The sequence below is a fragment of the Pogona vitticeps genome, chromosome 4, assembly GCF_051106095.1.
Source record: "Pogona vitticeps strain Pit_001003342236 chromosome 4, PviZW2.1, whole genome shotgun sequence".
NCBI classification, from domain to species: domain Eukaryota; kingdom Metazoa; phylum Chordata; class Lepidosauria; order Squamata; family Agamidae; genus Pogona; species Pogona vitticeps.
The window spans coordinates 25,440,898-25,464,523 of record NC_135786.1 but is presented as its reverse complement, the minus strand read 5'-3'; the positions used below and the strand labels follow the sequence as shown (position 1 = coordinate 25,464,523).

General features: G+C 40.7%; 2 protein-coding genes across 5 annotated transcripts in view; one reads left to right on the top strand and one right to left on the bottom strand.

Annotated features, from left to right (window-relative positions):
* STK4 (serine/threonine kinase 4) overlaps nt 1–7,007 on the bottom strand; it is a 95,436-nt gene extending 88,429 nt beyond the window's left edge. The window contains exon 1 of one of the 2 annotated variants that reach the window (XM_020789219.3): nt 6,702–7,007. In XM_020789219.3, the coding sequence (XP_020644878.2) occupies nt 6,702–6,727 (26 nt within the window). In that variant the 5' untranslated portion in view covers nt 6,728–7,007. Of the gene's footprint in view, nt 1–1,143; nt 1,341–6,701 lie in introns of those variants that run through there. The other variant, XM_020789218.3, reaches the window with a different exon arrangement.
* Nucleotides 5,236–21,939, top strand: TOMM34 (translocase of outer mitochondrial membrane 34). 3 transcript variants are annotated; one of them, XM_072996934.2, is made up of 8 exons: nt 5,236–5,522; nt 8,161–8,260; nt 11,678–11,830; nt 12,860–13,029; nt 16,618–16,765; nt 18,426–18,552; nt 18,659–18,739; nt 20,197–21,939. In XM_072996934.2, exons 1-7 carry the CDS (start codon nt 5,402–5,404, stop codon nt 18,734–18,736), a joined length of 897 nt encoding a protein of 298 aa, XP_072853035.2. In that variant the 5' UTR covers nt 5,236–5,401; the 3' UTR covers nt 18,737–18,739; nt 20,197–21,939. The 3 variants fall into 3 exon arrangements, with proteins under 3 accessions (XP_072853035.2, XP_020644879.2, XP_078248715.1); XM_020789220.3 differs by lacking the exon at nt 18,659–18,739 and having other exon boundaries at nt 5,244–5,522; XM_078392589.1 differs by lacking the exons at nt 5,236–5,522; nt 18,659–18,739 and adding an exon at nt 7,328–7,352.
* Nucleotides 21,940–23,626: the final 1,687 nt, after the last annotated feature.

Sequence of the window (23,626 nt, the reverse complement as noted above, 5' to 3'; positions counted from 1 at the left end):
TAAAGATTCCCAGAAGAATTCTATGTTTCTGGGTGCTACATTGCAAATAAATCCTTCAGCAATGTTGCATTCTCAGATCCAGCATTCTACATAGTAATGTCAGGCCATGATGGCTGGGGATAATGGGAATTAAAGTCCAATATGCTTGGAGGGTTTCACATTTGGAAGAGCTCATCCATGTCACTCATCTTCAGTGGATGTGTTGTACCTAATAACTTAAGGCTGGACAGTAATATAGTGGAAAGAAGCACATTTTGCACCTAAAAGGTCCTTTGAGCAATTCTTAACATCTCAGGAAGCCGAGAAAAGACTGCTGCTACTAGATTCGTCAAGAGCAGACAAAAATAAATCCGTAACCTAACTCATAATAACTTCATATGTTCTGAAATATGCTTTATCACACCTCCAATATCACTACTTTTTCATTTCTGATTAGTTTTGAAGGAAAATAGAGCACACATGCAAGATAAAGAAATGAGAACAGTAACATACAGCAATAGGCAGGCTAAATAAGTTGGTCCAATACTGGAGAGCCTTTGAACTTCAGGTCTTTGCAGATGAAGGAAGACTAGATGCCATACACAGTCTATCACCAAAACACCCTTTTCCTAACGTCTATCATCAAAAACACCCTTTTCCTAACCCACGGCACAAGGTGCTTCCACACTTGTGGGCACCTTTCCAATTGCTATAACAGACAAGCAGATGTGAGAAGAAACATAAAAGCCACCAACTCTGATCGTTCCCTCCAAGTGACAAGAACGCCACCATTTTATACCACTTGGAATCTCCGGTTCAAGCAAGTAATCTGGAAGGTGAGGAGTTCTAAAAGGGCATCTAATAGGTCTTTCTTTCTTTCTTTGGACAGCACCGACCTCCCTAGCCAGCAGCGGAACATACCCTGCTTGAAAACACTGAGAACCAAGGCGAGCAAAGCAAATGACACGAGAAAGTGTTCTGCAGAGGGTGTCAAAAAAGAGGAAGGACGGGGGGGGGGGGAGAGAGAGAAGTGTCATTCATACCTAATCCCAGCTGACTTCCCTTTTGCTCACCCCTTACAGCTCAGCACCACTCCCCGCTCCCAGTACCCTTCTCACCCTTAATGCTTTCCCCGTCCCTCCCCTCCAAAAGCCGGCTTCTCACCGGCGCGGGTGGCGTAGCTGTACAGTCTCCATGGCCGCCTGAGAAGCAGTCCCTGCCGTCACCGACTAAACGGGAAAGGGGGGGGAGAAAAAGAGTGGCAGGGGGGCGAGTAGGCGGGCGCGCGCTCCGGCAGTCACCAGCGTTCCATCCCGGACACTCTCCCTTCTTCCGCGCTCTCTGCTCCGACTGAGGCTCTCGACCACGCCCCCCCTCCAAGCCCCACGGACACTTCCGCCTCGCCGCAGCCTATCAGCGGCCCGCCCGCTAGAAATTAACAGACCAGACGGAAAGAAAGCCGGGGAGGAAACAAAGCGCGACCCACGTGGTTTCTAAGGTCTTGGCGGCAATTCTCCTCCTTCTCCGCATCAGCGGCCGTTCGTTGGGTTGCCTTGGTCCTTCAGGGAGGATTAACCAAAGAACATGGCTTGAATGCAGTGACCTCCTGTTCCATGAAAGGGGCTTTAGAGAACATAGAACAGTCGTTTTTTAAGGTACAGCCCTACGTGGTTGTATCTCTGTGCTCTAAGGATGCTTAGCAGATAAGACTGTCCCAAAACCTTTAGGTACCCAAATTAACGACACCCCGAATTCAGCAGGCTGTGGTGGCTCTCTGCCTAATGGGAGGGCTGCCCTTGCGTACTACAAGAAAAAATGCCTAATAAACATTAAGATTTCGGAGGGGACAGGGCATTGCAATGTAAATCAACTACCCTCTGACTTATCTTAGAAGACTGAAATTGTATTGACTTGTTACACTGATATTTTGCCTTTTATCAAACAAGCCTCAGGTGACATGAATGGCTCTCCTGAACAACTGATTGGTTCAAAATTGGGAAAAGAGTACAACAAGGCTGTATATTGTCTCCCTGCTTATTTAACTTATATGCAGAATACATCATGCAAAAGGTAGGATTGGATGAATCCCAAGCAGGAATTAAGATTGTTGGAAGAAATATCTAAGATCTAAGTAACTAAATATCTAAAAAACTAAGATCAATGCCACTGGCCCATCACCTCCTGGCAAATAGAAGGGGAAGATATGGAGGCAGTGACAGATTTTACCTTCTTGGGCTCCATGATCACTGCAGATGGTGACAGCAGCCATGAAATTAAAAGACACCCACTTCTTGGGAGGAAAGTGATGACAAACCTAGACAGCATCTTAAAAAGCAGAGACATCACCTTGCTGACAAAGGTCTGCATAGTCAAAGCTATGTTTTTTTTTTCCAGTAGCAATGTATGGAAGTGAGAGCTGGGCTATAAAAAAAGGCTGACTGCTGAAGAATTGATGCTTTTGAATTGTGGTGCTGAAGGAGACTCTTGAGAGTCCACTGGACTGCAAGGAGAACAAACCTATCCATTCTGAAAGAAATCAACCCGGAGTGCTCACTGGAAGGACAGATCCTGAAGCTGAGGCTCCAGTACTTTGGCCATCTCATGAGAAGAGAAGACTCCTTGGAAAAGACCGTGATGTTGGGAAAGAGTGAGGGCAAGAGGAGAAGGGGACGGCAGAGGACGAGATGGTTGGACAGTGTCACTAAAGCTACCATCATGAATTTGACCAAACTCCAGGAGGCAGTGGAAGACAGGAGGGCCCGGCATGCTCTGGTCCATGGGGTCACAAAGAGTTGGACACAACTTAATGACTAAACAAACAACCCAAAACAATCTAGTCAGGTTGTTCTGGCTGAAACTGTGACTGATTTAAATTTAACCAATCAATTTCATGTCTCATTGGAGACTGAAACCTGGAGATTCAATATAATGATATCAGTCCAACACACACACTTCTTGGACGCACACCTTAACGTGGTGAAGGGGTTTGAGCATGTGAAACTGAGAGTGGCTACAGAAGAACTATGCATGACTTTAATGTGGGCAATGAAAAGTGTGAAATAGAGAAAGATTTTGCATTCAATCATCAATGCAAACAGAGACTGCAGCCAATAAATCAGGAGAAGGCCAAGACTAGGAAGGGGAGCAATGAAGGAATTAGAAAAGGTATTCAAAGGTAAGTATCTGTCATTGGAGACCAATACCATCCACACTCTTGTATTTCTGACCATTATGTATGGGTGTGAAAGCTGGTTAGCAAAGCTGACAGGAGAAAAAAAATGATTTGTTTGGAATGTGCCAACTTCAGGGTGATGACTTTGACATACAAGGCCCTAAATATTTTGGGAACTTGATACCTAACAAAATGCCTCCTTCTGGTGAGATCGATCCAACCCACTTGATCCTTCCAGGCGGGGCATTTGAGATTACCTACCCCAAGAGAGGCCTGGAAAGAAGGCTAGAAAACGGGCCTTATTTTTATTTATTTATTTATTTATTTATTTAACTTATATGCCGCCCACACTACCCAGACGAATCTCAGTCAGGAGGGCATTCCATAATCTGGGGGCAGCTGATGAAAACGCCCTTTCTCTACAAGCCATCCCTCTTACCTCCTTGAGGGATGGCTCTTTCAAAAGCGCCCCCTGGCTAGAGCTTAAGTGCTGGGTAGGTTCATATGGAAGGAGGCGGTCCTTTGGGTATCCAGGGCCCAAGCTGTTTAGGGCTTTATATGTCAAAACAAGCACCTTGAATTGGGCCCAGACAGCAACTGGTAGACAATGTAATTTAAATAGAATTGACTTGATATGTTCCCTAGTGGCCCCACCACTCACCAGCCGCACAGCTCGATTCTGGACCAGTTGCAGTCGCTGGACCATCTTCAAAGGCAACCCCACGTAGAGTGCATTGCAGTAATCTATACGAGATGTTACCAGTGCATGTGTAACTGCCTTCTCAGCAGTGACCTCCCATCTCTGGAGTGATCTTCCATCTGATATCTGCCTGGCCCCTTCATTGGGAACTTTTAAATAATTTTTGAAAACATAGCTCTTTAGGTAGGCTTTTCTGGAGTTTACATCAGAATACTGCAGCTGCACTTTTCAGTATTTATTTCTGCTCCGTTTTTTGCCATTAAACTGTTATTATTCATGTCTAAGTTGATATCCTTTATTGTGTATGTTGTAAATTTTGATTTGTTTGTTTTATATTTTAATGTGCCATTCTGTTGAGTGTAAACCACCCAGAGTGGCCTTGTAGCCAGATAGGCAATACAAATAAATAAATAAGGTTCTTTTTAGTAAACATGCAGAGGTCTGTGAGAATCTTTATTACCAGATGTATTATGGCATATAGTATTTTCATGGTCTTCCGCAGACTCAAGGCTCTATCTAGAGGGCAATTATTTGTTACGGCAGCTCCAAAAAAATAGGGTGGATATTTTTGGCACTTCAAAGGCTGTTTTATTATTGTATAAACTACAGTACATCATGAAGCTTATGGCAACCTTTAAAGTGCCTCAGTTATGCTTAGAAAACCTGGCTTTGATATAAATACTGTATATAAAAGATACTCTGACATATGTCCAGAGTTAACATGGACTAGGCCAGGGATAGGGAACCTTTGGCACTCCATGGTTTGGACAACTTACAGAATCCCCAGCCTGTATTGTTAGTGATAAAGGACTGCAGGAGATATAGTCCAAAACATCTGGAGTGCCAAAAGTGGCCTTTTAGGCCAGGTGGGCGGGGTATAAATAAAATAAATAAAATAAATAAAAAAAGTCTGCCAGCCCTGGAGCAGACAGATGCTTCATCACTTCACTTGATAAATGATCAGTGTTTGACAGACGTCTGCACCACAACAGACCGGGTAGACCTTAACAGACCACAATGCGCTTGTTAGTAAAAGAAAAAAAGAAAACATGTTATCCTCTTAGAAAGGCAAATCTAAATGAATACAGCTTGTTAGTCACCTCATGTTACTCCCTTTTGGTCTAAAACTGGACTTTGCTTTAATGATATGACAGAGATACCACTTCTTTTCAAGGGGACACGGAACAATTAATAACATTCCCATTCAGTGTGTGTGAATACACGTTGCCTACCCCTGCATACACCAATTGAGGGGAAATTCCCATTAAAAACAACAAAACCCGGTGTGTCCGAGTAGACAGCACTGTGAGCCCAGGCGCAGACAGAGAGGATCGAACCGCCTACGGGCTGCGGCGTCGGGGCCGCTTGGCGCACAGGCGCCTCTGAAGGAAAGAGGAGGAGTCGCGCCGCCGGATGGCGCCCGCCCTTCCTTTTAACCGAGCACGGGGAAAGGAAACTACGGCGGCGGCGGCGGCTGATACTTTCCATAAGGGGAGGCGGCGCCGTCGTACCGGCCGGCTTTTTGAGATCTCCCCCTTTCCTCCCTCCTCATGGCTCCTGCGTCGCAAATCGCGGGCCTTAAGCAAGCGGGGAACGAACAGTTCCGCAACGGGCAGTACAGCCAGGCGGCTGCCCTCTACGGCCGGGCGCTGGAGTTGCTGGAAGCGGCAGGTATATTAGTGGCAGCGGCGGAGGGCGAATCCCTAGCAAGCAAGGCCTCAGCCCTAGCGAGAGGGGGGATCCGAGGGTGAGAGAGAGAGGCCTTGCTTGGGTAGGGCACGTGGGGGAGGTATCTTGCCCCCCCCCCAGTGTTTGGCTTGTTTTGTCTTTTTAACCACCTCAGGTGTCTTTTCCTCTCACCTTGGCAGTTAGAACTTCTCTTTTCTCAGCGCAGCCTCCCCTCTCAGAGCCCTTGCACTCATTTAGCTACAAACTACTGTTCATCTCTAAAGGGCTTCTTTGGGTATCGGCATTAGGTAATGTACAGTATTCGGCTTCATGGCCCATTTCTGTTGATTGATCGAATTGTGATGCCGCCTTTCTCCCAGCAGTGGGACTCAAGGCGACTCACCAACCATCAAAAGAACATGAAAAACAGTATATAAACAGCAACTTAAAAATTATTAAACAAAGAATCATTAAAATCACAATATAAAATAGATTACAATGTAAAAAACATTTAAAAGATATATTAGGAGGAAACATAGCACAATGTAATATTCTGTTACCAAGCATTTTCTTGTGAAATCAATTCCTTCACCTCCTCCCTTGCCCCAAAGCTTGTGCTTTCCTATGAGTTTCACTTATGTAGGATATCTGCAAAATTATTGAAGGTCTTTATGGCACTCGCAGAAACATCACTGTGAGATGATTATACCCATTGTACCAGCAGATGAAACTGAGCCGGGGGGGGGGGATGTTTTTTGGAAGCCACAGGGTTAGACAAAGATTCGCCTAAATCTGGGGTATCAGTAATTATGTTATTGAGTGGATATGCACATGTGATAAAGGTAAGCCTTTAGACAAGTCCAGCATCTTCAGTTAAAATATTTTCACTTTAGCTAGACAGGATGGCTAGAGATTTTGATGCAGCATTGCTTTAAAACTGAGCAGATTGCCTGTATCACTGTTAGGATTTTCCCAGAGGACATGTACTATATGCTGAAGCTTAACTTGGTTTTTCTAGAATTTTCTTGGCTGCAATAAAACCCTTATGTGTCTATGAAGAATTTGTATTATAGGTATAGATTCTGGCTGGAGGGCAATAAAGCATAAACACCCAGTTACAGTCCAGAGCAATGCCCTTAAAGCTCCAAATATTCCAGTACCCAGAATATTTTAAAACAGTACCTGATGGCAGAATATAAAAACTCCATCCCATCAGCTGGTTTTGGGTGCTCTGGGCTTTTTACCAGCTTCTTAGGCAGAGCAGAGGTGTGTTATGGTCCTCTGGATTAATATGGAACAGCATTCTTTGTCGTGCTGCATATTCCTGGAGTGGGCAGATAATGGAGTACATATACCAAAAGTGGCAAGTTGTAGTGGATGTAGAAGTGGAAGGTTTAGTTCTTCATAATGGCCTGGTCTTAAACTTTCTGGGAGCCTCTGAGACTTGCTGCACAGCCTCAGACTTATTATGTCAGCAGGCTTTCTGCTGCAGTGGTTGTGTCACAATGAGAGAGTTTTGGTTACTCACAGAATTTTGCCTGAGAGACAGGAGTTGGACAGCATGCTTTTTGTTTCATTTCTTCTTTATCTCTCTGAGTGTCCCAAGGGCACTTTCTGTTTCTTTTCTGTACTTCCTCATGGAATTATGGTAAGGGACAGAAAGCAATTGAATTGCTTTCTAGCTTTGGCTTTGACCTCTTTCCTAGTGTATCCTTTGTATCCTGTGGATTTCCTTTAACATGAGGGATAGCAGATTTCTAACTGAAAGCAAAGCATGCTGAAATGGGGGATGCAATTAAGGGCCTCAGAAGTCCTATTATTAAATGAAAGGAGGTAGTACTCTCTGGAGAGCTGAGCTTTGTGTAACCCAGGAAGCCATTTTCTAAAGAACACATAATATCTGCCTCTGGTCTTTGTGGAACTACAAAAACCTGTATTTGTTTCAGAACAGTTATATTTATATTTGCTTATAACCAGTCACTAGCAGGGGTAGATAACACCTCGGTGCTTTCTCCATTAGTTTCAGCATTACATAGCCTCTGATGTTTTTCTCTGACAGGATTATTTATTTATTTAAAATATTTTAAACCATCTTGCTCCTTAAAGAGGACCCAAGGTGGGTTGCATCATTAAAATACAACATTTAAAGTAAAAAATAGTATGTATACAGATACTAAAAAGGATCACGCAAACACCAAACTAAAAATTGTAAACAATTAAATACCAATTTATTTACCAAAACCACAGTCAAAGCAGTAAAGCACAACGATCCATTAAAAAACCCCACTCAGGCAGCCAGTCACTCACAGAAAGCTTGTGAGAGAGAGTCCCAAAATCTGGCAGAAGAGAAGCAGCAAAAGCGAAGGCCCTCTCCCGTGTCACAGCAAGCGCACCAGTGAAGGTGGTGGGACCAAGAGAAAGGCCTCTTCTGATTATCTTAACACTCGAGTAGGATCATAAAGGCACAGTCCTTTTACAAATAATACTTACTAGCTTGAAGGCCACAATGTAGAGAGCAGAAAAGAACCATACAGAGGAAGAGATGCTAACTCTAAATCCCATTCAATTGTATTAACATCAAAGATGCTTTGCTCATATCTAGAAGGCTGACTTGATGACTTTGTACTTTCTTCATACATAGGGGATGTAAACGCAGAAGAGAAGAGCATTCTTTATTCCAATCGTGCTGCCTGCTATTTGAAGGATGGGAACTGTAGCCTCTGCATTAAGGATTGTTCTGAGTAAGTAGCTGCAATCCTGAGAACAGAGTAGCAAATGCCTAGTTCTTAAACTTGATTTCTCAGACCGTGGTGCCAAAAGAACTTGCCAAAGTTGCTTTTTTGGAGAGTATAATTTGTAGAATCCCATAATCATGTTGGCTGGGAGCTTTTGGAAGTTGTAGTCCAAAGAAGTAACCCTTTAAAGCTCTATATGTGTTTATATGGGGAGTGACCAGTTCTATCTATTCAGAACTACTTCCCAGGCTAGAAGGACCGAAGCAGTGTCTCTGGCTTAGCCATACACCTGTTCGGAGTATCTAGCCAGAGAGGAGGGGAATCACAGTGTCATCCCGGCTAGGAAGTAGGGAATGTCTTTCAGTGTTGATGCTTAAGCTGTCAAAATAGCAGGAGGCAAAGATGAAATTTGCAGTTATATTATTGAAAAATGACCTGCCACCCACAGCTAGAAGCAGCATCTGTAATGCCTCTTCCCTCCAGCATCAAACTCTTGATGTGAATGTCAGGCACTGGGGCTCTAATTCCTAGGTCTGGGGATTGAAATGTTGACTTCCCTTGGCAATACTGGGCAGTTAACTCACAAGTAAGTCTCATTCGCACTCACTCCTAGGTAAGTGTGTGTAGAATTGCAACCTGAGCACCAGTCTGTAACGTTTGTATTAGAAATGGCAAATACAGAGAATGACATGGTCATAATAGAGATTGATTCAGTTTCACAAATTTATCAAAATATTTATAACATTTCAAGTTTTGTTATGGTGTAGATTATGTTGTTATGTGCTATAAAGTTTCTTCTAAAGCACAATGACCCTATTCCATCATTAAAAGCCCTGCTTAGATCTTGCAGACTCAAGAATGTGGCTTCCTTTATTGAATTAATCCATCCCATATTTAGTCTTCTTTTCCTATTGGTTTCCACTTTCTGCGCATTAATGTATTTTTTGAAGAGTCATGTCTTCTCATGATGTAAACAGACTTCATTTAGTCATTTTTGCTTCTGGGCAGAATTCAGGTTTGACTTGATTTAGCATAATTATTTGTCTTTCTGGCAATCCATGGTATCCATAAAGCTCTCCTCCAACACCACATTTTGAATGATTTCATTCATTTCCTGTCAGCTTTCCTTATTTTAGAGCTTTCAGGAATACCCTAGTATAGATTATCCATATTCTCGGTTACTATGTACCATGTATAAGGGACGTGGTGGTGGTGCGGGCTAAACCGCAGAAGCCTGTGCTGCAAGGTCAGAAGACCAAGCAGTCGTAAGATCGAATCCACGCGATGGAGTGAGCGCCCGTCGCTTGTCCCAGCTCCCGCCAACCTAGCGGTTCGAAAGCATGCAAATGCAAGTACTGTAGATAAATAGGGACCACCTTGGTGGGAAGGTAACAGCGTTCCATGTCTAAGTTGCACTGGCCATGTGACCATGGAAGATTGTCTTCGGACAAAATGCTGGCTCTATGGCTTGGAAACGGGGATGAGCACTGCCCCCTAGAGTGGAACACGACTGGACAAAAATTGTCAAGGGGAACCTTTACCTTTACCTTATGTACCATGTATAATCCCAATTACTGTGCCCATTATAAGTAACTGGTGGGAAAAGAATATCAGTGATTGCCAGTGGATTAGAAAATTAATCATATCAGTACAATACATCATTCCACCAAAACTAGAGATAGGAAAATCCAATTCCAACTATTTTTTTTAATATATCGGAGTCATCCCTATAATAAGCAATACTCATTTTATCTTACTTGTGCTATCTCGGCTTTGGCCTCTTCCCTCTGGAACAAGCTCCCTACAGAGGTCCACCAGGCAACATCCCTCTCTGCTTTCAGGAAGCTATTTAAGACTGAATTATGTAAAACTGCCTTCTACCAATTGTAAATATTGTCCTGAGATATTCAGATTGTTTTAATTTGTATATTTTTATTTAAATGTGGTTTTTAGCTAGGGACACGTTTTATTGAGTTTTATAGTATTTTTGTATTGTATAGTGTTTTTATGATTTTGTTGTATATTGTGAATGGCCCTGAGAGTGTCAACACTAGTAGGGTAGTATAGAAATGGAAGTAAATAAATAAAATGTATGTGTCTAATACTATTTTGCATATGAAAATTGAGTCATGGAAAGCTGCATTTTTGCAACGATTGAGAATAATTTTTCAGAATTCCTTATTTCAGTGATCTAGAAGACAGTACATTTTATGTGATTGATCTTGGTGTCCCCAACATAATGACCACTGGCACCTTTCTTGGCATTTGTTAAACTCTCCTCCTTTTACCTATTTTTAAAAGGTGTTTTAAATTTAAAAAAATAATTGAAGAAAAGCAGAAGGCTGGTGCACTGCAGAAGGATGCACCAGTCTCTGGCACTGTCTTTGTTTCCAATTTTTCGGGATGCCGTATGGCAATCTTCGAAAGTAAAAATTGTGAGTCATTGTAGTTCAGCATGTTTTGAACCATATCTATGAGAACAATGAAATCAGGCTGTACTTTTGCCTTACAAAAGTCTGGCCTGGTTTCATTGTTTTCAAAGTGAATTGTTTTGGAAAAAGCTTCCCAAACAAGCTGGTCGCTTTCCAAAACAATGTATCTGGCTCCCAGAAAAAATAAAATGGTGAGCTGTGGGTTTTGGAGGGGCCATCCCGGAAGACCCCAAAGTGGTTTATATGTACCTGTATGTGTTTGTGTTGCCTAAGTTTTTTGTTAGTTTGTTTGATGTGGTCAATTTTGCTTTGTGTTTGGATTAAATGTGTTCTCTCTGTACTGTCTAGGATATTATTTTGATTTTTTTTAAGGGAGAGATTAGGTGTATACTTTGCCAGGTTGGTTTTTTTCTTCTTCTTCTGGAGGGAGGGAGGGAGTGGGTGTTTGGCTAGTGGGTGTTTCTTGGAGCATCTCCAGTTTGCCTTCTTTAAAATTAATATTTGTCATGCTTCATGGTGTCAAATACATGATTTAGCATTCGGGGCTCAGACCCAGCCTCTGCCTCTGTACTCTGTTTCTTGACCAAGCTTCTCGCTCTTTGAGCCTCAGCAGTTTACAAGTCATGGGTTCAACAAAGTGCTTTTGATTTCAGAGCTCTAAGTGTCACCTTTGCCTTTACTCAAGTTTTTGGACAAGTTACTTTTCTTTTAGCCCCCTCCATTTCCCTTCTGGAAAACGGGTGTTTTGTGACTCAGCATATCACCACAACACTGATGAAATGGATGCACTTAAGACATTCACACTTCAGATTGTGATGATCACTTCCCCCAAATGGTTGGGAATCCAGCTTAGCCAAACAAACTGTATAGTTAATCAGAATGTTGCATAAATAGATGTTGTTCACAGTAATCCACTTCTCAATAATTGAGTTTGGGTGCTGCAGACTCCGCCACTTAATTTGACCTCTTCTCCTCTTTTCTGTTACTTTAGTGCTCTGGAACTTGTTCCTTTTGGAATCAAACCCTTGCTGAGACGAGCTGCAGCCTACGAAGCTCTTGAGAGATACAGTTTAGCCTACGTGGACTATAAAACTGTATTGCAAGTAGATTGTTCTGTACAGGCTGCACATGATGGCATCAATAGGTAATGTTTGTCCTCCGTTTTAAATGAATACATTGAAATTTCTAAACTGACATAATTCATCCCCTGCTAGGATGACATGTCCATGCTTTTAGATATGGGGAAAACAAGAAGCATCGACCACTTCATACCTGTATGCATAAAATGAAGTGTTTGTGTATTTATAAATCAAGATCATTTAGCCTAGTCCTAAACTAATTTCCAGAGTACATTCAGCATATATCAAAGAAGATTGCTCATGAAAGCACAGGTGCATGGTAGCCAGACTGAATATGTTCTAATTCTGCTCCTGTCTTTCTTATATGCCATACTCAAAGAGGGTAGGGTGAGCTTCTACTTCTCCATCACAGATAAGGGTGGGGATGAGTGTTCATTCCCACTACTTGAAGGCGTTGATGCTTAAAAGCACCTGGGAATAGGATGGTTTTCCAAGCATCTCCAAGATTCAGTGCAACAAATGGCTTCCTCACATTTTTTGAGGCACAGAAGTGCTGTGTGGTTGTTTGCTTCTGTTAGAGCAAAGAAAATTGCTGTCACCAGTGTTGAGCCAGTGAGCACATTTGATTCAGAGGCCAAACACCTAGTATTTAACATAGCAAATCACACTACAGTAGACCCACTGAATCTATGGGGATTTGGTGAGACCGCTTCCTTGTTTCAAACGGGCTAACTCCAACATAGTCTGCTAAATTGCAATTTACTGTTCTAAGCAACAGGACTTTGGCCGGTATACACAGGCAGTTGTTTCACCACTTTTTTATTTCATCACTGGAGGCAAGAAAAAGGCATTAACTCACATGACTGATGGGATTAGTGTAGCATGTGAAGCTGCAGTAGTTGCTCTCCCAAAATAAGCACAAGGATATCTGAGAGGAAACATCTATGTCAAATCACGTTATGAATCTACACCTGATCACTGTGATGGAAGTCACATTCTAAAAGTCACCAAAGAAACAGAAGCATGATCACACCTGTTGGCTATCTCTGTCTGAGAAGGTGATTTAAACAAAATTTAATGCATTTTTCTTCCAGAATGACCAAGGCTTTATTGGAAAAGGATGGTTTTCAATGGCGCCAGAAGCTGCCACCTATCCCAGCTGTTCCTGTTTCTGCACAGAGAAGATGGGAGCCACCTCCTTCTGGAAACCAAGAGACTACTACAAGAAGTAAGGCAAAGGATACTGCAACAGTAAGAAAGCAAGGTGAGTAGTTCTCCTGTTCTCAAGTAATATGACTAAAGAAAAGAGCACCCAATGACATGCCAAAGTCATCAGAATATTAGCTGGAGTAGAGACTTCCTTCAGAAGACTAACTTCTGCCGTTATGTTACTGGTTTTCTTCATACAGTATTATAAGATTGTAGAGCTGGAAAGGAGTTCTAAGGGCCACTGAATTAATTTCTCTGTTGAATCAGAAGATCCACAGCTAAAGCATTGCTGACAAAGGCCATCCAACCTCTGTTTAAAAACTTCCAAAGAAAGAGAGTCCATGCTGACCTATTCCATTGTCAAACAGCTCTTACTGTCAGCAAGTTCTTGCTAAAGTTTAATTGAAATATCCTTTCTTAGAACTTGAATCTGTTGCTTCAAGTACTATCCTCTGGAGCCATAGAAAACAATCTTGCTCTATCTTCCACATTTTAGCTCTTCAGATATTTAAAGATGGCTATTATGCACCTCTTAGGCTCTTCTTTTTTAAATAAAACATACCCATTTCTCTCAACTGTTCTTCATAGGACTTGTTTTCCAGACTTTTTACCATTCTTGGACACTCAGGACACATTCCAACTTGTCAGTATCATTCTTCAGTTAATATCCTTCTTAAACTATAGTGCCGAAAACTGGATACGGTATTCCAGATGTGGTCTGACCAAAGCAGAATTGAGTTGTACTATTATTTTGCTTGAGCCAAACATTATACTTTTGTACAAACAAATATTGTATTCATCTTTTTTGCTATCACATAACAGTGTTGGCTCATGTTCAACTTGTGGTCGCCATTGCTGTTATTTTCACACAAGCCAGCTGTTACCCATCCTGTCTTTGGGCACAGTTTTCACTTGTTGAAACTCTATTTCATGTGCTTTGGTCGAATACTCCAATCTGCTCGATCATTTTGAATTCTGATTCTGAAGTATTAGTTGCCCCTCTGAATTTGGTATCATCTGCAAATTTAATGAGCATCCCTTCATGTAAGTCGTTTATAAAGATACTGAACAACATTGGACCAAGGACTAAATCTGGCAGCATCTGACTTCTCATTTTCCTCCAGGATGCTGAGGAATCCTTGATGAGCATTCTTTGGATATGGCTTATTAATCAGATACAAATCCATTAACAGGCGCATCTCCCATATTTTACCAGCTTGGGCGCAAGAATCTACCCAGCAATGAGAAGCCAAAGAAACACATTCCAAATATATTGCTCTTATGATAGACAAAATACAACTGAGAAGGTGGAACTGAGGCTTGGTAGCAGGGTTTCTGCCAGGAACTACTCAGATATAGAAGACTGCAGGTGTAGTTTTGCGCAGGTGCAAGATCCATATGTGTGAGTTTCATACCACATGAAGCAGAATCATTGTTCATTTCTAGCTGCCCACAGACCTCCTATTTTATGATCTGTTCTGGAAGGTTAGCTGGTATCAAAGCTAACTGACCATTCAGTTGTGGGTCAGATCTTATTTTTTCCTTTTTGAAGAAGGAGATGGTGTTTGTCTTCAGAGATCTCATGTACCGTCGAATTGTCAAAGATTAGAGACCTTTACCTTTAGAGACAAAGGCTCTGAGATGACACCAGCAGGTTCCTCTAGTACCCTTGGTACTAGGCTCAACTGGCCTTGCAGATGTGACTTCATTTAAAGTAGCTATACATAAGAGCAATATCTCTATAGCTACTGTAGATGTGCCTAAGTGTAGTGTTGATGTAATAGTAATCTAGGCACTGATACAATTTCAGCAGAATAAAAATGTAAAAACCTTTTCTATAATTCTTTCTAGCCAAGTGTTGTAAATACAGCGGTGCCTCGCACAACGATGTTAATTGGTTCCAAAAAATTCATCGCTTTGTGAAACCATCGTTCTGCAAAACACCATTTCCCATAGGAATGCATTGAAAACCGGTTAATCCGTTCCAATTGGAACGGATTGCCGTCCTTAAGCGAAAATCGCCATAGGAAACATCATTGAGTGAAACCCGGTTCCCCAATTGAAATGCAGTGAAGCCAACTCAATGCATTTCAATGGCTTTGCGAAGTCCTTTTTTGCTCCTGTAAAAGTGTCTTAAACTGTTAGAAACCTGTTTTAAATGCTTGCAATCGTTATCCCACCTCCTGAACCCTATGCAAACTTAATTTGGTGTTGTTCTGAGTCGTCGTTAAATTTTGGTGATTTTTTTTACTCTCCATTGAAAGCCTTTGAACGGACCGTTCAAAGGCTTTCAATGGAGAATTAAAAAATTCACCAAAAATTAACGACGACTCAGAACAACACCAAATTAAGTTTGCATAGGGTTCAGGAGGTGGGATAACGATTGCAAGCATTTAAAACAGGTTTCTAACAGTTTAAGACACTTTTACAGGAGCAAAAAAGGGACATCGTTGAATGAAATTCCCCCATAGAGAACATCGTTAAACGATGGGGGAAATTCCTCAAAGAAACCCATCGCTGTGTGAATTCGTTGTTGTATGAAGCAATCGTTGTGCGAGGCACCACTGTAGTGGAATACCTAGGCCTAGGTGTTTTATCACACTGTATCAGGACATACAGAAATACTTCCAAAGACCATGGCCTTCTTGTAAGAAAAAAAATTACAGTATTGGGGCATACGTTATCCCAGATGTCCAATTTTATTTGATGGAATTCCATTTTAACTGCAATCTCCTGGCTGGGTGTGAAGGTGGAATTTGGCTGTATCTAGTTAAATAGTAACTGAAGTGGTAAAACTCTTTATATGAATCAGGTTTGCATGATGAGTGACCACCAGAGTGAATGCAGTCAAGTTCATTGTCTACCAGCTGCTTTATTAATTCCTCCATCCAGCCACTACTTTTGTTCTCTTATCCCAGATAATGAACAAAAACAGGGCCCACTATATAGTATATGGCAAGGGTCGCCCAACCTGTGGCAAAGGTTGACATAATTTTCTTCCCATTCCATGTCCAGAAGCTGATTGTCTTGAAAGCAGTAATCTGCTTTAGAGGGCACATACAGCTCTGTCTTCCCAACAGAACACAACTACCCCCAGCATCTACTGATTGAGATGGCTATCTTGTTCTACCTAAGGATAAGACCAGTCATCACATGTCTACATGTATATGCTGGTTCATAAGATGACTGGTCCTGTGCAAAATGCTATCTAGTGTATGAGTATCTCACTTCAACATGTGTTAAGTGAGAGAATGCTTGTATAACAGTTTTATGTTTTAAAGGTAAACACCATGGGACTGGCTCTCATCTTAATCTTTCTCCCTTGCAATAGCACAAAAACACAGAGATCCTCTGATACTACTGGATAATATATGGATTGTTTGACTGTTGTATGGCATCATTTTACTGAGTACTGCTTACATTTGGATTCTAAAGCATGGTTGAACTATCCATGAAAGTACAGTTGCTTGAATTTTTTTAAAATGAAACATAATGAATTGACTTTGGGAGTGTTTTAATTTTCCATCCCCAAATATTTATGACTGCTTTATTTTCAGGAAGTGACCACTGCTTTTAATAATGATTATGCAACTATCTTCTGTCATTTTTACATAATACCTTTTTTCTTGAATATGAATTCCAGTGCCTATAGCTGCTGCAACCGAACAAGCAAATGCACTGAAGCTAGAAGGAAATGAATTTGTAAAGAAAGGCAACTACAAGAAAGCTGTTGAAAAGTACACAGAGAGCTTAAAACTCCATAAACTGGAAAGTACAACTTACACTAACAGGTAATACTCGTAAGAAATAAACCACCACCGCTCCCAAGAAGTCATATCAGATAGCTGTATTATAGTGTCAGAGTATTGACATTTGATTTCCAGTTGTCATTTGTCCTGAGGGCAGAAAACAGTAGAAAATTTTGCATTTCTGTACATTTCAGTGATGTCCCTGCATGTACTCCTTCCCTTCTCTTGTTGTTAGGCCTTTCTCAGTTAGACTAGTCAGTGCCCCTAAGGAAGCAACAGGCAAGAATTGTTCCTTGTTACTTATCCTGTGTTTATCTCCTCCTTAAACTAAGACCACTGCCATATCGCTAAAAAGGCTGACAATGTTTGCACCAGTCAGAGACACTGACTCATTTGGATGGGAACCGTATAAATATTTTTCAAAGGACTTGAAGTTAATAGATGGAAGCCATGTGTAATCCCACCCTTGTCTTATAGTTTAATTCTTCAGAATAGCTGTAGCATGGTTTTCTCCTACCACATCATTTGACGGAAACCCCAGATTTCTCCCACATGAGATAGCAGAGCTGTATAATTTAAGCAGTTTCACAAACCTTGCTGAAAATCTTGGAACCTGAAGCACTTGTATCCATTTAACCTAAGTAAAGCGGATACTGATTTTAATACCTCAGTTGTTGAGAAAAGTTAACTTAAGGAAGTTTGTGAAAGGAAAGCCTTTCATATCAGCCCATAATTGCTCAGGACGACCCTTTGCTACTTCCAGAGGCGTTTTTCAGGGGGATTTCAATGAAGAAAGAAGATATGAAATACCATTTTTAAAATTTATGTACTTTGTTCATCTGTCACAATTGTTTTTGAACAAGTCAAATATGACAAAATGCAGTATAAACCAATAAAAATAAAAATGTTGGTGCATAAAGTTTTGAACTAGTAAGCCCATCTAACAGACAGATTATTTAAAATATGTAGGTAAATAAAAAATCCTCCTTTTGTTGTCAAAGAATTCTATAAAGATGGTATTAAGATTTCCAGGTTCCGTAGGATATTCTGAATAGCTTCTTACCTTCTAAAAATTAAGAAGGCCCTAATAAATTATGCAACATGGCAAGAACTGCAGAATAAATTATTCAGGATTGTGCATTTGCTTCATTTGCATAATTCATGCATGTTGCAGAATCTAGCTTTTGTTGGAGCAGAATATATATTGTCTGGGTACAGCATTGTATGTTTCTACTGCAAAATGTACAAAGCTCTGAAACAGAAGAGACAAAAAATCTTATGTCCTGGAAGAAGAGTTTAGGTGAGAGATTTACTGTTCAGTATGAAGACACTTAAATTGGCTATCACTGAAAAGCAGTGAGCCAGCTTTTGGGAAATAATCAAGTATGGCACCACTGCTAATGTAGGAAAATTACCACCATGATAATTTGGGTGCAAAATGTGAAACTTTAGAAGATGTTACAGGATATGTCCTAAATGTTCACATTTTTTAGTTTTAGCTCTAGTAGTTTATTCAAAATACTTTCTAATGTTGGGCTTTATGCTTATGCTTATTCTTTCAAAAAAGGCAAGTATTTCAAAATACAAAAAAAGCATTTCTTCCAACAGTCCTTCCAGTGGGTCAGTTTGATCATTCCAAAATTCAAGATTCTTGAACCAATTGTTTTCAGAAACCATTTATAACTTGTTGTCTACATTCCAGGGCCCTTTGCTACCTGACTCTGAAGCAGTACAAGGAGGCAATTCAGGATTGCTCAGAAGCTCTTAAAATAGACCCAAAGAACATTAAGGCATTTTACAGACGAGCACAAGCATACAAACAGCTCAAGGTAAAGGAACTTACTGACATTCTAAGTGGCTGGGAGGTACAGGTTAGGAACTGTTATATTCTCTCATACGTATTTTCTCACTTCGTACCATGTTTTTAATATGCAGAACATTTTACTGGCGGTGCTTTATTCTCAGAACCATTATGAAGCAACCTACATATTTTTGCAGACAGAAAACTTCTAAAATGTAATGATTTGGCCAAGTACATCTCTGAACAATCATTAGCTCTGTTTGTAGAATTCTTCCCTTCTGTCCCTTTTCTTTCCATTTCTTTGGTTTCCTGCACCACCTCCTTTATTGTTCCAGTAATGTGGGAAACAGGAAGAGGAGAATAACTTTTTCTTCTGCCCACCTTGCTTCCAAACCTTATTTGTATTTTCCATCACAATTGACTTTCTGTACACTTTGGCTGCTGCCTGCTGTGGGACACTGGAGTGATTCACCAACTTTGAGGGATCTAGTACAGATTTTTTTTGTTTTTTTTATTAACAAGGATAAGCCCAGCTATCACATATGTCTACATTTAGATGCTGGCTCACAAGATGTAGGACACATTGCAATAATCTACCATGTTTCCCTGAAAATAAGACAGGGTCTTATATTAATTTTTGCTCCAAAAATGCATTAGGGCTTATTCAGGAGATATTTTATTTTAATGTACAACCATCTACATTTGTTCAAATACAGTCATGTCATCATCTTCTGGTTGCTGCACGATGGTGGAGGGCGGGGTTCCACTTACCTGGGGCTTATTTTTGGGGTATGGCTTATATTACGAGCATCCTGAAAACTCATACTAGGGCTTATTTTCAGGTTAGGTCTTATTTTCGGGGAAACAGGATAGTTGGGAGATTGCCAGATCACTGGAAAGGAGTTACTGTGGTAGATTCATAAGTGATAGAAGGTCACCCAATTGAGAGTAGTGAGCAAAATATATCCAAAGGGGGTACATTAAAATAGGCTTTAATGGTCACATCTGAAGCAATAACTCCTTGCCGATCTATAAAGAAAATCTAGTAAGGTATGCCAGTACTATTCATTTGACAGTGATCCTTATGATGTAGATGCATACATAATACTTTCTCCCTCATAGAGTACTTAAAGTTTTCGCTTTTCATTCAGTTAACATAAGACATTAACATGTCTAATTAGGTAGTTGGTCACTTCTCATTTCTGTATTACACACTGTGTTCTTTCCAGTGTCTAGTCCAAGTTAACACATAGGCTAGTCATAACTCTCTCTACTTTAGAAAATGAATTTGCCTAGCAAGCAAAAAGGAATGAAAGGATGGAAATTGGGCTGTGGTTAACATTCTGGATTTGCAAGGAGCAACACAGAATCTTTATGTTTCTCTTTATCCTTGTGTGAGAGTTGAACAAGGGAGTTTTATTTGTGGTTGTTAGACTGTTGGATAACCTTGTTGGGCTGATGTCATACTAGAGATAGAAGAGAGGAATGCAGTTTAGAAATAGTAAAATGGCTTCAACCAAAATGGTAATACACTTGGCATCTTTGTGTTAATATGGGGTGCCACATTTGCTTTTTCCAAGTTTTCCTGGGCTTAAGTTTCTCTAGGAAGTAAATCGATAGCTCTGACCTTTACAGTTCCCTGCCTAATCTCTAAATCTGTTTTAACTTCCAGGACTATAAATCCAGCAAAGCAGATATTAACAGCCTTTTGAAAATTGAACCACAGAACAGTGCTGCTATGAAACTACTGCAAGAACTGAACAAACTCTTAAAATAAGAGAAGCTAAAAACAAATGTGTCTTTCTTCTGATTTGTTTTCTTGTTTAAAAAAAAATCACAGGGACCAGGCTAAATGTAGCTGCAAAATCCACCAGACTTGTTGACATCTGTCTGGTTCCTTGCTTTACAAAAGTTGTTCTTTCTTCCTCCTCAAGCCTTTTGAAAGTTCAATGTGACATCTTGAGAGTCACAGCTTCCAGCATGCTTCTAGAGAGAGAGAGAACCATTCAGCAAGCGTCTGTTATAGCAGAACTGTTGTTTGTAGTTACTGAAAAATATTACTCTAGCAGTTAGAGCAATATTTGTCAAGCATGTTCTTTCTGCTGTTTGTTTATGCAGAGTGTGAGCTGGTGGAAGCTTTTGGTAGCGGGTGCTTATCATGCAGGTATCCACACTGTAGCCTAAAGACATCCGGTAATAGTGGCAAATTGAGTATGTTTCAAGAATAGTCTCTGTTTTGCCTTAACTTTTGTGCACTGTGCTGCAATCAGACATTTGGTGTTCAGACTATTACTTAGGAAGCTAAAGCTTCTTTTGTCCTTTACCAAAGACCTTTGTCAAGTTTTTAAAAGATTTGGTCAGTGTCACTTATGCTTAGGTGACTGTTACTATACAAAGACAATTTCTTCCCTGTTTACATGTCAAAAGTAGCTGTAGACCCAAATTTCATGTTTTGTAGGGCCTGGAAGAGGAGAGAGCAAGTTAGAATGGCACAGCTCATTTCTTTTTCTGCAGAAGTCCCTCAGGCAGAAGGGTCTGCATGTACACAAATGTGTATATCTGCCTTTAATGCATAGCTGCTCTAGTTTTCAAAAATGGCAGATGGCTTTCAGTTGGCACTGAGATGTGGTACCTGGACCACAGCTAAGAAACCCATCTGACTGAATATTTAAAAGAAGTCTCATTTGCTGTAGAGCAAGACTAGGGAATGTGTGGCCCTCCAGCTATTACTGGACTACAACTTATAGCATTTCTTGCCAAAGGGGAAGGGCGCTGGGAGTTGTGGCCTAACCATCTTTGAAGGGCCATGCATTCCTCATTGCTGCTGGAGAGAATTAGATGGCAGGAGGTATTGGTTGATGTTTTTACCTGTATTGTTCTTAACACAGGAACATTTTGAGCACGATAGCTTCCACTCTAACAGGGTTGCTGTCCCATGCACTCTTTGTGAAGAAGCATCAAATGTTCATAGCGACAAAGATGTACCCTGCTTTGATTATCATGTTCCAGATTTTCAAAGCAAAGCCTTATATTAGCTGTTCATCCTACGGACAAAAGGACCCTAGGAGGAGGGCCTTCAGTTTCCTTCTTGCCTTAGAGCATATTATTTTAAGGTTAGATTGGAGATAGCTTTGCAGCCACTGTGCACAGACTGCACTTTGAAAGGTACAGACTAAGCCTCTTAGAGTTACTGCTGTTACGGGTGCACTGTGGAATATAGTTCTACTAAATAGCTGCTGCTTTGTGTCCTGTGAAAAGCCTAAACAGAGAAGAATGGTTGTCCACATAATTTTTATTTAAGTTTTCTCTCTTACAGCCTTAAGACAAGAAATAAAGCTGGATTCTTATCTACTAAGGCAATCTATTATTTTGGTGTTATTTTGAAATTTTAAAATAAACAAGTTTAGTTATGTAACTACATGGTAAAAGTGTCTTCTGAAAATGAGGGTTATCCTGTTCATTTAACACCACTAAAAACACATTCAAAGAGGCCATTGGTGAAATGTCCTTGCATGGTCCCCTAAGAGTTGAGTGCAACCATATCACCCTACTTCTGCTTTACTACAAAAGGCACAAGGAACATACAACTTATTTCGTGTTTCACAAGACTTCTGGGAATGAGATTCAGCTTTGAAACAACATGTTTTGGTTTAAAACAAAAGTGCTTTATTTGCTTATCAGTACATCACTTAATTTTAGTGATGCAGCAGTAAATGTAACTAACAGCCACCCTCAAACCTCAAAGAGTGGTTGCTACTTCACTTCAAAAACCTCTGCTGCCACCAACTTATCCTTAAAGAATCATAAAAGGACAAGTGTAACTTTGAAAACAAAAACTGGTTTATTGATTACAGGAAATAAAAATTGTAAATCACTGGTAAAGAATAAGTCAGTCACTGTAAATAAATCACTGGCTCTCACAGACTATTTCACACTGACAGGCTCTCTCACTATAACTAACAAACTCATCTCTAATCTCTCAAACTGATCTCTCAAACACCATACACACCCCTTTATATCCCAGCTCCTCCCCCTTTAGCACCACCTTCCATCCCCTCATTGGCTGCTGTTCCACTGCCCAGCTGTGACGGACAGGTTAGGGCAGGGTTGAACGTTACAGTAACAAGTGGCAGAAAATAGGCTGGAGGGTGCATGTTGTCCATCCTCTGGTCCAACAGTGTTAGCACTCCAATGACACGGCAGTGGCAATTTACATTTCTCACAGATGCTCTAGTCACATAACACTACGTCAGAGCTATGGTGCTAAACATTTTTTTTAAAAGTGTCTTTAAGATCCATCTGCTGGGGGAAAGAAAGGTGTCAACATGTACTGCCAACTACCCAAGGGCGCTCAGATCAAAGTAGAAGTTGAGTTCGGGACTCTATGCAGTGCTTAGCCATCCTTGGCAAAACCAGTCACAGAAGTTGGCTGGCCAATATTTGAATTTCATAGTGCTGATCAAAGTGTCAATGCCAGTAACAGACTACATTGCAGTATCTGCATGCATGTGATGGTTGTTTCCTGCCTTACAAGCATTTATATAGTGAGTTTAATCTGTAATTATACTTGTTCACTCACTAGTTTAGCCATGTAGGTCAATGAAATCTGAAGTATTTTGAATGTGCCATTTCGCATAGTGAGATGCAGTTTGAGACAGTTTACTTCCGTAACCAAGCTTCCCTGAAGGTAGCCTCCTGTTTCCTTCTCAGCTTTAATAACAAAATATACAGGACTGCACGTGGAGTAGTAGGAAAAGGTGCATGTATGTAACTGAAGAGAACAAAGATTTTGAACGCAGAAAAGGAACCAATCTCTACAAGGGGTATTTTAAAATGCCATATAAAACCTTGAAGCAGAAATGTATTTGGGTGTGACTACACTGACAAATACTTTGAGATTTGCTCTGCATTTCAAAGTATTTTTCAATTATCACACAGGCAAAGGCCAATGCTAATCGGCCTGGAGTTTTTTCCCCTCGCTGTCAGGGGCTTCTACTTTTTCAAAGCCAAAATGATTCGAATGGTGTTTTGTCTGTATGATTTATTCTTTCATTCTAGAAAAGGGGCATGACAATGGGTGGTGTTCTTCTGATATATTACAC